This window comes from Marmota monax, unplaced genomic scaffold, assembly GCF_021218885.2.
Source record: "Marmota monax isolate L192 unplaced genomic scaffold, Marmota_monax_Labrador192_F-V1.1 WCK01_AAM20220418_F8-fsc00015, whole genome shotgun sequence".
NCBI lineage: Eukaryota > Metazoa > Chordata > Mammalia > Rodentia > Sciuridae > Marmota > Marmota monax.
The window spans coordinates 17,114,403-17,132,997 of NW_026692194.1; the positions used below are offsets into that span (position 1 = coordinate 17,114,403).

The following is an 18,595-nucleotide window of genomic DNA, read 5'->3' on the forward strand; positions in this document are numbered from 1 at the left end:
AGTTTGGTGTTCATAAATTACTAATCTGGAATAAGAGGTTGAATGTATTTTGAAAACTTAAACCTGTTTCACCTGAACATGTTTAACTAGTTAATAAGAAACATCAAAAAGAAAAAACCCTGAGGTCAATGGTCATTTTTTGTAAAGCTATTATATGCTGTTTAAATTGCTTGTTCGGGTCTGTCTATAACATAAGTTTAATAACCTAGCTCAAATGCAAATTTCTAATTTTCAATTAACATAGGAATAATTTTGTTTGCTAAAATAAAATAAATGAATGAATGACAAGTCTGAAACATGAAATGTTCTAGGTAGAACTTTTTAAAATTCCAAATTTCAAAAAATCATGTGGCAACTGTATAGCTCAAGCTTTAAGTATTAACTTTTAACCTTTGACCTTACAGATTTTAACCAATGAAATGTCTCTTTAAACTTTAAAGGAAACAATGATAACGAGCGCCTGGCGATTGCTAGACAGCGAATTCCATATCGACTTGGTCGAGTAGTTGATGAATGGCTACTCGACAAAGGTAAAAAACATTGATTAAAACTTCAAATAAAAAAATAATTTGAACATAACCAAGTAGTACTTCATTGTAACACTAATAAACATAAAAATAAATTTTCCGTAAAACTAAATTAAAAACAAATTTAAAACAGTTAAATGTAGATAGTAATATTTGCATACCTTGTATAATAATTTCTATACATTTTTAGACGTACCAGCTGTTTAATAATCTTACCCAGTTAACTTAAGGTTAAAGGGACTGTTAAATATAATCCACTAACTCAATCTATGAAGGTACTCACAGCAAGCATTAACCCAAAATGATAAATCATTCATAGATTATATTGTTCCAGCCTCTAAATTATTAACTAAAATATATGTAGTTCTGATATCTTTATTATGGTCCTGAAAAAAAAAAAGAAGCAAAACTCTTTGTTTAAACTCTAGGAATCTTAAATAGTGGGCAATATGGATTGCCAGTCAAAATGAAGTCCCTTTAACGTTTGCAACCTTCTAAGAGCATTTGGGAACAAGCCCTAATTAAAACTGAACTTAAAGTTGTGTGCATGCTTTTTATGAGCAGAGAGCAAATCTGCTAAACTGGATCCTCATTTTGATGATAATGGTACTGTTGCTAAGGATTGCTGTTTGATGGAAATGTGCCATCTTTTCTCCATTGGTTTGTGTATCATTCCTGAAGCCGCTTTTTACATCTGAAGCTATTTTTTTTTTTCATTTTGTTTTATTTTGATAGACTTGCTGAAAGCCAATCAGAAAAAAATATTTTTGGAATTTTTTTTTTTTTTTGTCTCTGACATGCTAAGTGTAAACCCTACATTTCTTTTCAGTGTGATTGCCGGAAAAGTAGAATAATTCCAATAACAATGGACTATTGCCTTCAAAAATAAACATTTCTAAAGAATAGCATACAGATACATGTGGACATTATGCAAATTATGAAATTTTTACCATAAAATCTAAAACTAGACTTCCGTTACTCTAGATTAGTTTCTGTCAGAGGTAATTTTAGGATGACAAATGCTTGAAATGTTAGATATGTCATACCTTTTAAATTTAACAATTTAGACTTAAGAGACCAACAATATAAGATATGAGGGCAAAGGGCAAAGGGATCCACTAAAAATTGATTTGTAATACCTATCTTTGATTGGTCTTTTAGCAAAAGCACTACATTTACAGTAACTTGAGAATTTACAAGTATTTGCCAATAATTATGCATTTCATGGACACCTCATTTATAAGCAATGAATTATGAGTCAAATGCCTCTCTTATAGTTTATTGCTCTCATTATCCACCCCATGAAAGATCTGTTTTATCATCCTTTGTAGAATGTAGAGTTCACAATCAACATTTTTGCATGTATGTAATATTATTTTTACAGGGCGTCAGCTCACAATCTTCAATAGCCAAGCAACCATAATAATTGGCGGGAAAGAGCAGGGCCAGCCCTTCCAGGGCCAGCTCTCTGGGCTTTACTACAATGGCTTGAAAGTTCTGAATATGGCAGCCGAAAACGATGCCAACATCGCCATAGTGGGAAATGTGAGACTGGTTGGTGAAGTGCCTTCCTCTATGACAACTGAGTCGACAGCCACTGCCATGCAGTCAGAGATGTCCACATCAATTATGGAGACCACCACGACCCTGGCGACTAGCACAGCTAGAAGAGGAAAGCCACCTACGAAAGAACCCATCAGCCAGGTGAGCATGTATATTTCATTCCTTCATTTGGGGCTTGTGAAAGTGGGCTTTTTTGCATGTGAGATGTTTATAAAATAAGATTATTTTTTTCTGATGTCAGGCTGAATGCTTCCTTTGAGGTTGCTTAACATAGTGCATTCAGTTGGAATTTGAACCATATTGTAGTTTGTGGACATTTATAAAAGGCTTTGTGTTGCTTTGCTGGTTGCTGGCTAAGAGTCTTGATAGAATACATTTGGTCTAGCCCAGGCTGAGAGGATTGTCTGCTTATTGCACACTTTTCAATTAAAGTTTAATGAGCAAGTAAATTAATGAAATATTTAAAAGACCTTGTTTGTTTAAGATCAACACTTTATCATTTTTTTTAAGAAAAAAGCAAAGCTGATCTTAAGAGAGGTATGCCTGCAATACTTATATTGTATTTTAAAGTCTTAAAATTTTGAGTTGATAGACAAGTGGCTTTCATGGTGATTGATACTCTATTCTTCTTCTATGTATGAGAAAAACATGTTATTTCTTTGAGGACAAAGGCACCAAATGTGCTATTCAAAAACTATCTTGGGCTAAGGTATTCTGTATATTTTACTAATTGTGCTCACCTGGAATTCACTTTAATAGCTTATTATTCAATCAAAAATAGAATTTTTAAATGTGGCATAGTTACAAGCTAGAGGCTTATTAATTCAACTAATATGTACTTGTTGATTGCCTACTATGTATTAGACACTGATGTAGTTATTACTATCACATCAATGAAGAACACAGAACGACATTTATGAATGCTGGTAGACAGTGTAGAAATGCCATTACATGCTATTAGATGCCCATTGACATTTATAGCCTCTGTATATATTCAGTTGCTAATGCTTTCTCAACTGTTCATTTTCCTTGGTCCCAAATTCATTTTTAAATTTTGTTTGTAAGTTAGTAAATGTCTTTCCTAGGTACCATAAAAAGCTTTTCCAAATAGATGACCCTACTTTTCTAGAAAACTTCCTTCTAAAGGCACATGAGTAACAACAATTAATTTCAACATTGCTTTTACTTCATGTGTTTGAAACAGACTAAGTACCAGATTTAGAAAGAAACTAATAGAAAGCAAATTTTGTTTGTATCTGCACCCTATCTACTAATTAATACATGTTTCCTACAAAAATAAGAAAGTAGATTCTAATTTTTACTTTACAAAGAAAGAGGAGTTATGAACAGAATAGAGGAAGAGAAATGTCCTGGGAAAAGAACAATAAATTATAATTATAAATTTTGTATATTAATAAAGGTGGTACAGTATGGTATTGCATATTTTGCACCTCTATGCCCCTGTTTTCTTCCTGTTTGCCTTTGAGCACATGGTAAAATGGGCTGTCTCCAAGGATAGTCAAAAGGACATATTTATTAATCACTCTCTGCAGGTGCAGGACACTCTTCTAAGCAGGAGGATATATTGAAACAACAAACACAATCTCTAGCCCTCATGAAATATCCATTTTAGTAGAAATGTTTGCTTCAAGTGTCTTCCTTTTATTGACTTCTCTAACTATACTGACAAGATTGGTGATAATGTCATGCACTTAACCACTTTATAGAGTTGTGACTTTAGAAAGATTAATCCTTGCCCAATAGATTCATTTGATATTGTCTTATAATACTTCATTAGTGATTTCTTCCTGTCATTTATTTGTAGTTCAGTTAACGCTAAGCAAGTTTTTTTTAAGTGAACCTAATACAGGAAAAATGAAGCACAAAGGAATCAATACCCCATTTCCTTTCTATAAAATAATTCATAAGAGAACAAGTGCATTCAGAGTTGGAAATGTTTCTGTGAATATAATTGGAAATAGGTATTGTTCTTAGTAGTTGTATTACATTTTTAATGAAATGACAGTTGCAAAAGCTCCTAGGTAATCTAAATGTATCCTTGAATAAGAAAAGAATTATTAGCATTGTTTTGATGTAGTTTATCAATTAGTATCTGCTACATACTAAGAAATATTGTTTTGAAAAAAGGAAAAATAACCATTTCTTTAAAAGATACTGAGAAATTCAGAAATAAAAGTATGCATTTTATAATATTAATTAATACATAAGAAATACAGTTGACTGCTTGTTAATTTAATTGCCAATGGAAAGATTTTTTTTATTATGAGCTATTACATGTTTAAAGACAGCAGTGGTTTACACAAGTAAATGATTTAATCAATTAATAATTACTTGGGTCATTTGAGGAAGTATTGACTTAAATAAAAAATTACTAGGTTCATGGAAAATAGATACTTTAAATCTTTACATCTTTTAATAGACCAAGAACAGCAATTAAAGAGTTTGACTTAATATGTTACAGATAATCAATTGTTACCAATATTCAATTGTGGCAACAACGTTTTAAACTTGGACAAATCATTTTTAAAATTGTTTATATGTCATAGGTGCCAGTGAAATGCACCTATATAGGAGAGGAAAACCAATAGAGAAAGAAGCAAATTATTTATTTTTGAGTAATGCAATAACTTATTGCAAACTTTTCTTACCTCAACATTGATTTTCAAATTGTCCTCTAAGTACAAAGAAGTTTTATATATAAAATATTTAATGTGTTTGTTGGAATTGCTCAACATTTAGGAAGTTTAAATATGTGAGTGATTTGTAATGCTAATTTTAGTTCTGGAAACGTTTACCCATTTTTTACAGATTAGATGCCTCATCTCTCCTATCAACCTCGTCCATAATGGCTATATCTGCCTGCTTTTATCTACTGCCTTACTAAATTGTGTACCAGGAAGGGTCATTTCATTTTTCAAAAGCCATACTGGACTGTTTTTTCAATCAAAGTGTATTTTCCTCAGTTATAACACTGAGCCACTTAAGCTACAATGGCAATGTACCTTGGGGTGATTGCATGTTTTAGAACTATGGAAACAGATTTTTGGTCAAGCAGAATTAAATTGGATTCATTTCATATAGATGAGATGAAGTTTGTTCAGTCATCCTGCAGGGCAAGGAGTAGGTGAGAAATGTATTTCGTTTTTCACAGGGTCCAAGAATATAAGAGTGTTCATGAAAATATCCTCCATAAGATCCTGTTTACTTTCCTACTTAAATGTAAATATGCTTTAAGAAGAAAAAAATAATAGCAGTTTTTCTTCTTTCTTGATCAATTTTCATACTGAGTTTCCTTAAAAATACACAATTTATAATATAATAATATTATATTAAGTATGGTGATATTTATCAACTCTTCTGAATAAATGGCTTCCTTTTAATTCGAATATAACAATATTGATAATACTTTTGTATGCATAACATAAAGTTCAGGAACCTGTTTTACTTAGAATATTTAATTATTAAGTATTTCCATAAGACCCATTTTCCTTAGGAGACACTTTCCATCAGACTATTCTCAGAATACAAATATTTGTGAAAATAATTGGTGGGTGTAAAGTTGCTAGGAATGTTGACAGCTTCCTGGGATGGGGAAGCAATGAGATGGAAGGATTTAGCCACTAAATGTTCCCTCTCCTTCTTCATGATCTGGTAATGTTTTATGATGTGCATGTGTGTGTGCATTTATGTAAATAAGTAAAAGGGCAACCTTCACTCCCTTTGCTTTCCAATCTGTATAGAAAGGAAAGCAGATCTGTGCTGTTTCCTTTAAGATCAAGATTGTGGCATTTATTCTGGAATTTTCTTTGCAGCACATTTTATGATCTTTTCTTTCTTTCCTGAATACTTTACAAGCTATATACATATTATAGAAACTTTGAATGCTTGGTTTGGTAATGTTTTTTTCTTAGAGGTAGTATAATGGAGAGAATAGTGAATGAGAAGTCTGGTTTTCCATTGGACACCAGCAACTACCTTATTGTGTGACTTGGACAGTTGTGTTTACCTCACTCTTCTTTAGTTGTTGTTGTTGTTGTTGTTGTTGTTGTTTTTGGAGTGGGTGGGGGCTGGTTACCAGGCATTGAACTCAGGGGCACTTAACCATTGAGTCACAGTCCCCAGCACTATTTTGGATTTTATTTAGAGACAGAATCTCACTGAGTTGCTTAGCACTTCGCCATTCTGAGGCTGGCTTTGAACTTGCAATCCTCCCGTCTCAGCCTCCAGAGCCACTGAGATTTAGGTGTGCAGCACCACACCTGGCTTTTTTAAGTTTGTTGCTGCGCTATAAATAAGTGGGTTACTAGGAATCTCTTGCATTTTGTTCAGCTCTAAAATTTAATTGATTCTAGTGATGATACTCTTAATTAGGTCTTCTCATCATTATTTAACAAAGCATAGATGTCACCCTTCACCTTTTCATAGGGTGGCCGTGCATCCCAGTTGGCCAGGATAGTCCCAGTGTGTACCTGACATTCTGAAGTAATTACTGATATATTTTTGACTCTTAGTAGCACCCCATTTTGGTATCTAACCAATATTGCACTCCACTTTTTTTAGCATATGTAAAACCTATCTTTGCAAGAAAATCATACTTCACAAGAATAATAAATATCAACCCTCTCCTTAATATTCAGAGAAGAAACCGATCTGGTAGTTTTATCTGGTTTTTAGAATACACAGCTTTTTCATCTTCTCATCTTGTTTCAAAAATCTTGAGAAAGGGGAGAGAATAAGGTTTTGAAAGACTCTAGTTTTTGACTAGCCTGCATCTCCTGGGAAGAAATTAAATTATGGAGTGGGGCAGAATCAGCAAATATGAGTAGAATATATTGGACAGTTCGGTGGTTCCAGGGTGAAGTTTTCCAGGGCAGAGTTACCAAATCTACTCAAGGAGAGAAACTCTAGAGGGTTATAAAACATTTGTGGTAGCTTGTCAGAGACATGTATATTTCACACATGAGACATCCTATTAAAGTCAATGGCATTTGATTCCCAGTGGAATTTTCTGGAAAGAAACCCAATTAGTGTTCCAGCAAGAAAAGAGTATTTAATATATTGGCCACCGCTAGTGCTTCTTAGAGGCTTTGGAGCTACTCATGAAAAATGAATACAATTTGTTTAAAAAATGTAAGCAGAATGAACACATATTCCCATGAAAAATATTTAGAAATAACTGAATACCTATTGTAACTTCCAAGAACAAAAATTTATTTTTATTAAAAATATTAACTAGCCATAGCTGTGGATTCATTATTTAAAAAAATAATAGTGTTACTTATAATTATGTGTGTTCCTGATAACCACTCTGAATGTTTAAAATACTGGTGACATGAATAATTAATATTATTTTCCCTAGCCCAATCCTTCTACTGAATTTTCTTATGTTAATGTACACTTTTGCAGTAAGTTTTAGTGCACATTGGAAGGTAAAACACTTAAGTGTTGATTTTAAAATATATACAAAGGCATGTTTTCTGAAACTAATGGTGCCTGGTGAGAAGATTTATTCATTGCAATTTTAAATGTGGGCAAGCAACTGCTATTTTGAAGGAAATTTTTCTCCTTCATTGCTGGCAAGCAAAAGTCCCAGGGTGTGTACGTTTGAAAGGGTTTACTTTAAGAAAATTCTGCAAAAAGTCTCTTTGAAATCTGGATGAAAAGGTTCTCACTCTATTGGTAGATGCAAACTTGGTTTTGAGATGTTTTTCAACAAAACCAGTCCTAGACAAGTATATACATCCATCCATCCATCCATTCACTTAACATAGCACATATTCGTTGAGCAATTATTACATCCCAGGTACTAGTCTAGTCACTGGAAATACAACATTGAACAAAATTAAACTTATGTTCTATTTGGGGAAGAGAGGCAGAAAAAAAAAGAATGAAGAAAGCAAATAATATACATGGATGTCAACAGCTATAGGAAAAAAAGAGGATAGGAGAGCAAATGGTTGCAGTGATAGGGAACATGAAGTGGAAATGCCTTTTGAATTAATGTGCATAGATTACTAGTGATAGTGGACTTAGTTGTAAAGAACACTTATTCAAACATGCGGTCATATCTAGGAGATTATATCCCTTGTGGATGGGGCCAGGGGCAGCTGATTGCTCTGTTAAGGAATGAGAAGCCAGGGAGAGAGCAAAAGTGACACCAAGATATGTTGTATCTGTTCCTCGCTTGCGTTGTTCTCTGGGTTCTAATAAGTATCTTAATTAAATCAGAAGTATAATGAAATCCTAGAGTGCATGTGTATCAAGGAAAAGATGGAAATTTTAAAAAGTACAGGCTGGTATTACTATTCCTTTCAACACATGCAAAAATGGAGGCGCAGGGAAGTAAAATAACTCATCTCAGGCTGTGCAGCCTGCTTCTTTCCAGAGTACTTGGATGTGGTCTTCCCTCTGCCCTTGTCCTTGACCTCTTTGCAGAAGCTCATCACCATTTGCCTCTTATATTCATAACCACCTCCGGTGGGATTTGGACCCAGTTGTGCTACTGTTTTGAAAATGCAAATATTATGATGTCATTTCCTTCCTTCATATATTCATGAATTTAGGACAAAGGGCAGAATCCTTGAGTAGTCACCAAGATCCCTTCTCCACAACTGGCTGCTCTCAGCCTTGCTGCAAATTTCCTCACCCAGCTCCACACTCTTTTCTTTAGATCTATTAAACTACTCACAGAGGCCTCTAGAGGTCACACCCTTTCAAATCTCCATGTCCTCTGCAGCAGGTCCATCAGTCTCCAGCCTCCATGACTTGCCCAGGCCATCTCTCCCACTTGGCTTCAGGTCCCTTTCTCTGTGTTTTGGGTAAGTTCCTACGAGTTATCTTCCCAAGTGGATTTGACATTTCTTGATCCTAGAAATTATGCTCTATTTTACTTTATAGAATGAGCACAGTACTTGGTGCATTATTTGAATGAATGAATGAATGAATGAATGAATGAATGAATCTATCAATCAATGATTTTGTCATTTGGCATTTATTACCAAAATAATTACTTTGACTATTAAAAAAAATTAACAAGTATCCAATGTTGGTCGCTTTACACAGTATTAAAATTTCAGCAGGTGTTACATTTTGTGACTCATATTTGCTTTTTATCAGAAATTAACATTTTAAAAAAATGAAACCATCATTAAATGTAATTAACACTAAATGATAATGGTCTTTATCAGAATTCTATGCTATAAATGCAAACAAAAGTAGATGCAGTTCCTATCCTTAGGGTTCTAAATTTCTGTTTGGCTCTAAGCCTTTTTTCTCCCTCAGAAAACGGAGAGACATTAACTTAAATTATCCCTAAGGCCCCATCTCTAAAAATCTATAAATTTTTATTTTTATTATTCAGATTCAGAAGAGTCGATTTTAAGATTTTGTGGTCACCCTAACATGTTATATTTGTTTAAGGTTCTGTAGCTTTTGCAAATCTTTAGGCAACAACTAGTAAAATATTACGTAGTGTTTTATAGTTTGAGAAAGTTAGCTCTAAGAAATATGAGTAGTTGTCCAAGATCACACAGTGAATAAATGTTGACCCATGACTGAAGTTCAGCTTTGTATCATGTTTTAATACTCCTTCTCATATCTAACAGTAGTTATCTAGATATTTATAAATACAATTCCATATTGCAAACCTGTTATGGAGCTGGGGCCTTCCAAGAAACTGAGCACCGCAATGACCTCCTCTTTTGAACCCCAATTCTTTTTGACTAAGAACGATTGCAGACATGTTGCTCAGAGTAACAGGAATGAGTTTTTTGAAGGGATAGAGAAAAGGGAAAGGGGACACTTTCAAGAAAATGAGTGGGTCCTCTCAGAGAGAATGCCAATGTGCCTCTCCTGCACTCCAGCTTTATTGGAGATCCCAGAGAAGTTTCTAGAGAGTCCTTCCCAGGTCCACCTCTTGACTTTTTACTAACAGCAGGGTGACATCATATTTTCAAGTCCTCACTGTCATGGCAACTGTAGGTCACCTTGGCCCATGCTGACTGGTTCTAATTGGATCCTTAACCATACATTCTTACAGATTTTATGGTTAGGAAGAACTGTGCTTATCTCCTAGAGTTTCAGGATCTGGTCAGAAAAGTCTCATCCTTCAGAGTAACTTAGATTTCTCTTATCAATATTATTTCAGGCTTGCATTTGTCCTGCAATGAACAGGTAGTTTGCTGAGGAATGTAATCTATCCTGTCCACTGAGGCCAGGTAGGGTAACAGGTAAATTGCTTCATAGAAAAGAAAGCATGTGAGGGTCAGCACAATGGGCCCATTTTATAGAATTATTCTCTTGACCTCACTTTCCAACCATCCTCATCTGTCTGTCCCCTAACATAACAAGATTCTGAATCCTTGTGTCCTGGGAGCTACAATCTAAAGAGGCAGCACTGGTATGGATCCTTAGGGGCAGCACAACAGATAGGTCAAGGGCATCAACTCTGGAAGCAAAGAGCCCACCTAAATGCCAGCCTTCCTCTTAACATGTACCAGTTATGTGTTCCTCATCTTAATACCTCATATTCCCATCTATAAAATAGGGATTGTGTTTTCATGAGTTTTCTGTGAGGATCAGATGACTCAATATTGAGTGGGAAATATATAAAATTATGCTAATTTGAACAACTTTTTCCTATCCAAACATGGAAATTTCATATGGTTCATTCTAAACTATAGGAAATAGGGTGCCTGACACATTTAAGCCCTATATAAATGATACTTATGTTTGAGAAGCATTCCTCAAATACAAACTACGAATTAAAGAATGTTTTGTTAAACTTGAAAGCTGTCTTCTCTACTTTGAAGAATAATTGTGAATTTATCTTTCTAAAACAGAGAATCAGTTGTGTGGCATATAAGGAACTGAGTTCTCTCCTGACTGAGGTGGCAATACTCCCCTGGGGAGGTGGGTATGAGAGGCTGGGTCAGGTAACAGAGGGCAGGGAATGACTCCCAGGAAGAGTTGTCATTTCCATTTAGGAGGCAAGGGCCCCAGTGTATTTAGCAACACTGGGCTGATCTGCACAAAGAACTGATGGTTGTCCCCATTCCTGCCACTGTTTGACTCAGCTTTCCCATCCCCACCCACTGGCCTCCAATCCCTGTGGACTGAGCATTCTGTAGCTTGTGTGTACTTATTTCCCAAGTTGTTCCTAGACAGAAAGAAGCTGATTCACAGTATGATGCTGAATCTTGCAGATTTGATTTCTGAGTCTTATCCTTCATAACGTATTTGGGTGAGGGAGCTTAAACCTTGGAAATATACTTGTGCATGAAAAACATAGAGAACTTTTGGCTCTGCATTAGACCAGATTGGGCTTGTCATTCTTGACATAGTCTCTTTTGATATAATATTTAGTAGCCCTGGAGAAATAGAATGAGTTAAGACTTTACATTAAATTAGTACATGGTAGTAATTTCAGTGGGAATTTCCTTCAAGAGAATAGGCAAAGTTGGCACTTCTGATATTTCTAATATCAGTTTCTGGACAAACAAACATCTTTTTTTAAATTAAATAATTAGTATTTTAAGTAACAAGACTATAGCCATACTTAATTGTCTTAGTTTTGATCAGCACTATGAATTATTTGGACTAATATTTTGTGACCTTGTAGTTTTGAAATTTATATGTATGTCTGTATTACATCTGCTGATTTATCCCTCTCTTTAATGTCATCATGGTTGTCTTTGAAGTTGAGGAGGGGCCAAATCATCGGATACATAAATAAACAAAAGATAATTGTGTATGTATATGAGTGTGTATGTGTGTGTGTGTGTTTGTGTGTGTGTGTGTGCAAGCAATGCTTCCATCTTATATAGTAAAACATTAAGCTTTATTCAATAAATGAAAGTCAGGATTATTTGAATGTATGATAATTTCTTGCATCTTTGATCATCTACAGGCTATATTAGATTTTACTACTTCAGATATCGCTGAAAACTTCCCCAGTCATAAAAGAGTCATATTGACATCATTAGGTAGAATCTCAAGAAAAGGTTTAGGTAATTCATCTGCCTTTAATAGGCATTTACCCAATGATGTTCCCTGTATTCTCATCTTCACCATCCTGTTTATATAAAATCTTAAGCAGACAGATAGCACCCTGTTAACTAGAGGTTTCTTCACTAAGTGTTCTATATGCCAAATATAAAAATAAAACAGGAAGTGTGTGAGTGTGAGTGTGTGTGTATGTGTTTGTGTGTTTCCATGGTACAGGTAGCCTGTAAATCCACAATGCTTTTACTTGAAATTGCAAACTACAAATATCTTATGTGCACCTCACCTCACCTATGTAGTACACTTTGCAAGCTATTATAATGCTATTCTTGAAGATGAGATATCTGGTAATGCAGGATTTTATAACAAGAACCATTTCTCTAACTCCTAGATTATTAGGAATCTATACATAAAGTACTCTGTATTAACAATACCAAAGCTCTTGTATACCACTGATTTAGAGTCTATTATTAGTAGGATCACTAATACAATTGAAACTTGGAGACAACTTTAAAGAAGGAAAGCTATTTAGTGCTGTTTTGATAGCAAGTGTATTGGGCAATGCATTTCTATTATTTCACTTTTTCTGAGTGTTGGCAATGTGCTAGACACTGCCCTGACTCTGGAATTACTCACTTTCTCTCCTTGGTATATTTAAAACCTAAATTGTGCTTGTGCAGAACTTCTTCTAAAATAGATTATTATTATCTAAACCATTGATGTAGTAGGGTTGTTGTTGGCCTTGGACTCCTTTGCTTCATTTTAGAAGTTTCTAGGTCTAACAGGAGGTAGATACTCCTCTGAGAGACATATGGGGGGATGAAACCACTTCCATCTTTATATGAAATACTGCTATGCTGTCAGGAAAGCCCCAAGAGCTGGGTGAGTTGATGCGAGCCTGGAATCCCAACAACTTGGGAGGTTGAGGCAGGAGGGTCACAAATTTGAGGCCAACCTCAACAACTTAAGGAGCCCTAAACAACTTAGTGTGACCCTTTCTGAAAATTATAAATAAATAAATAAAAATTCAAAGGGCTGAGGATGCAGCTCTAGTAGTAGAGGGTCCATAAGTTCAATCCTCAGTAATGAAAAACAAAACAAAATAAAAAGCTCTAAGAATGTTAGATATATAAACATCAACATTAAAACAATTATATGGAGTAAAGCATGAACTGTGTTTATCCTGAAGATTCGTTGAGAATATCAAGTAAACTTGTATAATAAGTAAAGCTCTTAGCATAGCACCTGTCATGTAGTAGGTGCTCATTTTTCTTTACTTCCTCAATATCCTTATCATTTGGTGGAAAGGGTACCAGGAATTGAACGCAGGGCCACTTAACCACTGAGCCACATCCCCAGCCCTTTTTATTTTTTTATTTTGGGTCAGGACGTGTGTGAGTGTGTTTGTGTATGTGTGTGTGTTTCTATGGTATAGGTAGCCTGTATGCTTAGGGCCTTGCTAAATTGCCAAGGCTGGCTTTGAACTTGAAATCCTCCTGTCTCAGCCTCCCCAGTTGCTGGGATTACAGACAGTCACCACCCTACCTGGCCCTCCTCAGTATCCTTATCTACAACTGGCCACTACCTTTTTCTTCTTTCTCTACTTGCTTTCTTTGTTTTCTTTCCTGTGCTAGGCACTATTTTACCACTACAGATTTGCATGTGATGACCCAAATGTGAAATTTAAAAAAAAATTGTTCAGTGTTTTTCCAACATTACTGTAACAAGAATATGGAACTGTAATCTTATGAAGATACAAGGGGGTGAACCAAGTGAGGAGCTTCTGCCTGCTGAATCATGCTATGCAAGCTATTATGAAATCTCCAGGAAATACAGTCAAGCATGTGAAATTCAACAGTAAAGATTTGTCCCGGAACGTTTGAGAGAAAGTTATTTCCATAGTTTCTCCACTTCCTAGCTTACCTTGGCAGCTGATGTCCCCTGAGTATGTATCAAAAAGAGTTATGTGTAAGCCTAGAAAATGATAAGTTCTTGTGTCCATGGATCCAGAGGAGCTGTAAATTTTTTCAGAAGAGAAGTCTCTTGTTCTAATGAATATATTTCAGAAACGAAAAGGTCTATCAAGATTCATACAAATCCTGTGCTGACATTTTCCTGTCTACTTTCCCTTGCACACCATTAGCAGGAAATTGGTAATTATTTTAGACAAAGTCAATATGGCAATTCATAGCAGTAGGATAAAAGATAAGACATTACACACTAGCCAAAGGACTACTTGCTCTTTTATAAACTGAGGGCTTTTCAGTGTCTCAATAAAGAATTTTCACTGTTCCAAAGATGGTTGAATCACATTTGTGACTGTAATTTCTCGTGTCTTCTTTAATGACCTGGTTGTTTTTACACCCTTGTCAATGCAACCTTGCATTCTATAGTTTTTAGGAGCTTGATTCAGAAAAACAAAGGTTTTCTTTTGTTTGTTTGTTTTTGTTTTGTTTACTTCAACTCTGAATTTTATCTTTGGTTCCCTAACAATAATAAACTCCTTGACAATACATAAACACAGAATCCAATTTCCCACTTTCAGTTTCTGCATATGGTGCCTCTCTTTTTCCGGGGTTGCAACTGTGTGAGTGATCTTGTTAGTTTCTACACTTTAAAGTACTGAAGCTCTGTTAATGTTAATAGCATGGGGTAGTTTTAAACCTTGCATTTCACATGCTGCTTTTCCAAACAACCTTGAGCAGAACCTGTTTTCTGTTTTCATAGCATTTAAAAACATACATGAATAGGTATCCATGTAAGTAGATACATGCTTATCTACCTGTCCGAGCTTATATCCTTTACAGTTCTTTGTGACGAGTGTCATTGAGTTAAGACCTTTGCCTTATTAATCCATGTGTGCTTAACACCTAATGTAGTACTGTGCAAAGTGGACTCTTGGTAAATGAGTTTGAATAAATGAAAATGAAAGCACAAAGTGCACAGTTCAATTCTGAGATAAATATAGTATGCTACCTAGTCCTAAATTTTCCTGGTTTGATCCATATTTTCAGAGAATAAAGATTATATATATATATATATATATATATATATATATATATATATATATGTACATATATATTATATATAAAAACATATATATAAATAAACAAATTAATTTCTTTCACTTATAAAGACAATTTTAAAATAAAGTTATTAGATTTTTTTATATTATATATATAATTACTCAGCAAAAAGATGCAGATGCAAATTCCAATTTTGATTTATACTGTGAACCTTCTTCATATAACACCAGGAGGGAAACTCCTTTGTTGCAGTCTCTTAAGATGAAAAGAAGGGCACAATGCATTGTAATTTTGCCTGCCAAGTGACAGCTTAGCAGGTGCAGGACACAATTCCACAGGCTTAGCATAATATCATCATTTTGAGGATATGGTGGTTGACCAAGGTAGGGAAGGGGCAGTGCTAATGGTCCATCTCAGAAAGAATATTTTATGTTTGCATTTGTCTAGAATTGTTGACACATTCTAAAAATAAAAAGCAAGCTGGCTTTTGGTCAGATTTATTACTGGTTTTAAATCTTTCATATTTTGAAGTACTTATTATTTGCACCAGGGTTGACCTCTTCCATCGCTGACGGGAGCCATAGTCAGATTATTAAACTTATTTCAGAATTTTTAAAGTGGTTGACCCATTTAGAAAATAGTCAGAAATTTCCATTTTTAAATGGTTTGTCTGATTTTTAAATATCTTTAGCCAATTATAGGTAATTGAATAAGCATGTGAAAATCTTTAAGAAAAACAACCAGAGATCTAGTAATATGAGACCCATCAGAATCCAGTTTGTACCATATGCCTCTTGAAAGGCCTTCCAGAAAGTTTTGCCTGAGCATGATATGTAGACATTGGGTATTCCTGGAAATCAGAAAAAAAATGGGGGAATTGTAAAACATTTTGAAACAGACAGCCATTGATGAATTTAATCATGTAAAAGCCACGATATTTTCCTTGGCAAATTAAAATGGGAACCGACTACAAAGAATTAGAGAAGTAAAAGAAGAGATTAGTAGGACATGCTGGCATAACACTAATTGGATACAAATACTTAAGTGAAGTTCGGGGAAAAGAGTGAATTCCTTATGACAGACAAATCTTGACAAAGCCAAGGAAATGTCAAAGGAACATTTTCTTGCTGTGTGGGCTATTTGAAAATATGATTTATGTAAACAGTGGCATCTGAAATCGCTAATAACAATATTAATTATATCTTGTCTTTTTATGCTGTTTCTAAGACCAGTAGCAGGATGCTGGAAAAAATATACTTTTCTTCTTCATGTATATACAAAAGAAGATAATTGTTAAATTATTTTCATTAAGACAACATGAGTGCAAATCAATAAGGTTTAGAAGATGATGTATAAAAAGCAACAAAAAACTCCCTCCATCCCTTCACCACTCCCCAGTCTTATTCCCTAGAGATAGTATATTTTAATAATTCTATTTGGTAATTTGCTCTCTAATCTCTAAACAATATGCTTCTACATTTATTTGTTGATTTTCCCCCATTTGTACAATATTTATATGATCCTAAGGATGGAAACGGAGCATTAACTCAGATTTTAATCCCTGTGTGTGTTCCATATACATGTTTAAATAGTCACTTTAAATAACATATTTACATCTCTATTTGTTCCATTAACTTACAACACTATTAAGTATCCACACAGTAAGATGAAGGTATTTGTCTTCTACCTATTCCTGTAGCTTCCTTCTCTGCTCCATATCTCACCATCTCATTGTGCTTCTGAGGATGTTAACTTTAACATACTGTCTGGCAACCACCACCAAATCGTCTATATACCATCTTTGAGTATTCTAAAGTGGGAAAACAGTAAAGCACATTTAAATTACATTTTTATGGAAGTATTCTCCATTCCCAGTCGCAGTTATGTGTTAAGGCTCTTTTCTTATAGTCTCATATCATATTACCTGGACCCCTCAAAGGAGAATTTTCCCAGAATTAAGGTAAAATGAATTCTATCAATTGCTTAAAGCACATATTTTTATTTTGTTTCCTATTTGGATCATACTTGTCTCCCATGGTCTTATTTCTGCAGGAGCGCCTCAACATTTTAATTTTTGTTCTTGGGTTGCTTCCCTTGCCTTTTTGAGTCATCTCTTTAGATTATTAATCATATTTCCAATTTTGCACAATCCTCCACAACCAATTACGTTGACCTGTTGTTTTGTTTGTTTGTTTTCTTGAGCACAAGTCTGAACTAGCTGCTCTGCAGTGTGAAAGGAGATCCCATGCAAGTGGAGAGTGGCAGGCTCTGTTTTGGAGACAACAGACATGGGCGAGGAACCCTAAAGCCAGAGTGAAGGGAACTTCCACATTAAGAGCCAATTCATTAGAAAGTGTCTTGGCTTTTTTTTTTTAAATTTTTTTTATTGGTTGCTCAAAACGTTACAAAGCTCTTGACATATCATATTTCATACATTAGATTCAAGTGGGTTATGAATTCCCATTTTTACCCCAAATACAGATTGCAGAATCACATCGGTTACACATCCACATTTTTACATAATGCCCTATTAGTAACTGTTGTATTCTGCTACCTTTCCTATCCTCTACTATCCCCCCTCCCATCTTCTCTCTCTACCCCATCTACTGTAATTCATTTCTTTCCTTGTTTTGTTCCCCATTCCCCTCACTTCCTCTTATATGTAATTTTGTATAACAATGAGGGTGTCCTTCCATTTCCATGCAATTTCCCTTTTCTCTCCCTTTCCCTCCCACCTCATGTCTCTGTTTAATGTTAATCTTTTCCTCCTGCTCTTCCTCCCTGCTCTGTTCTTAGTTGCTATCATTATATCAAAGAAGACATTTGGCATTTGTTTTTTAGGGATTGGCTAGCTTCACTTAGCATAATCTGCTCTAATGCCATCCATTTCCCTGCAAATTCCATGATTTTGTCATTTTTTTGTGCTGTGTAATACTCCATTGTGTATAAATGCCACATTTTTTTAATCCATTCATCTATTGAAGGGCATCTGGGTTGGTTCCACAGTCTAGCTATTGTGAATTGTGCTGCTATGAACATCGATGTGGCAGTATCCCTGTAGTACGCTCTTTTAAGGTCTTCAGGGAATAGTCCGAGAAGGGCAATAGCTGGGTCAAATGGTGGTTCCATTCCCAGCTTTCCCAGGAATCTCCATACTGCTTTCCAAATTGGCCTCATCAATTTTCAGTCCCACCAGCAATGTAGAAGAGTACCCTTTTCCCCACATCCTCGCCAGCTCTTGTTGTTGTTTGACTTCATAATGGCTGCCAATCTTACTGGAGTGAGGTGGTATCTTAGGGTGGTTTTGATTTGCATTTCTCTGACTGCTAGAGATGGTGAGCATTTTTTCATGTACTTGTTGATTGATTGTATGTCCTCCTGTGAGAAGTGTCTGTTCAGGTCCTTGGCCCATTTGTTGATTGGGTTATTCGTTATCTTATTGATTAATTTTTTGAG

At 35.0% G+C, this 18,595-nt stretch overlaps 1 protein-coding gene across 32 annotated transcripts in view; it reads left to right on the forward strand.

Moving 5' to 3' along the window:
- The window catches only part of Nrxn1 (neurexin 1), a 1,098,127-nt gene that overhangs the window by 966,529 nt on the left and 113,003 nt on the right, over positions 1–18,595 (forward strand). For 22 of the 32 annotated variants that reach the window (XM_058573180.1, XM_058573183.1, XM_058573188.1 and 19 more), the window contains 2 exons: positions 441–530; positions 1,912–2,231. In XM_058573180.1, the coding sequence (XP_058429163.1) occupies positions 441–530; positions 1,912–2,231 (410 nt within the window). The remainder of the gene's footprint in view (positions 1–440; positions 531–1,911; positions 2,232–18,595) is intronic. The other 10 variants (XM_058573198.1, XM_058573206.1, XM_046424342.2 and 7 more) reach the window with 1 other exon arrangement.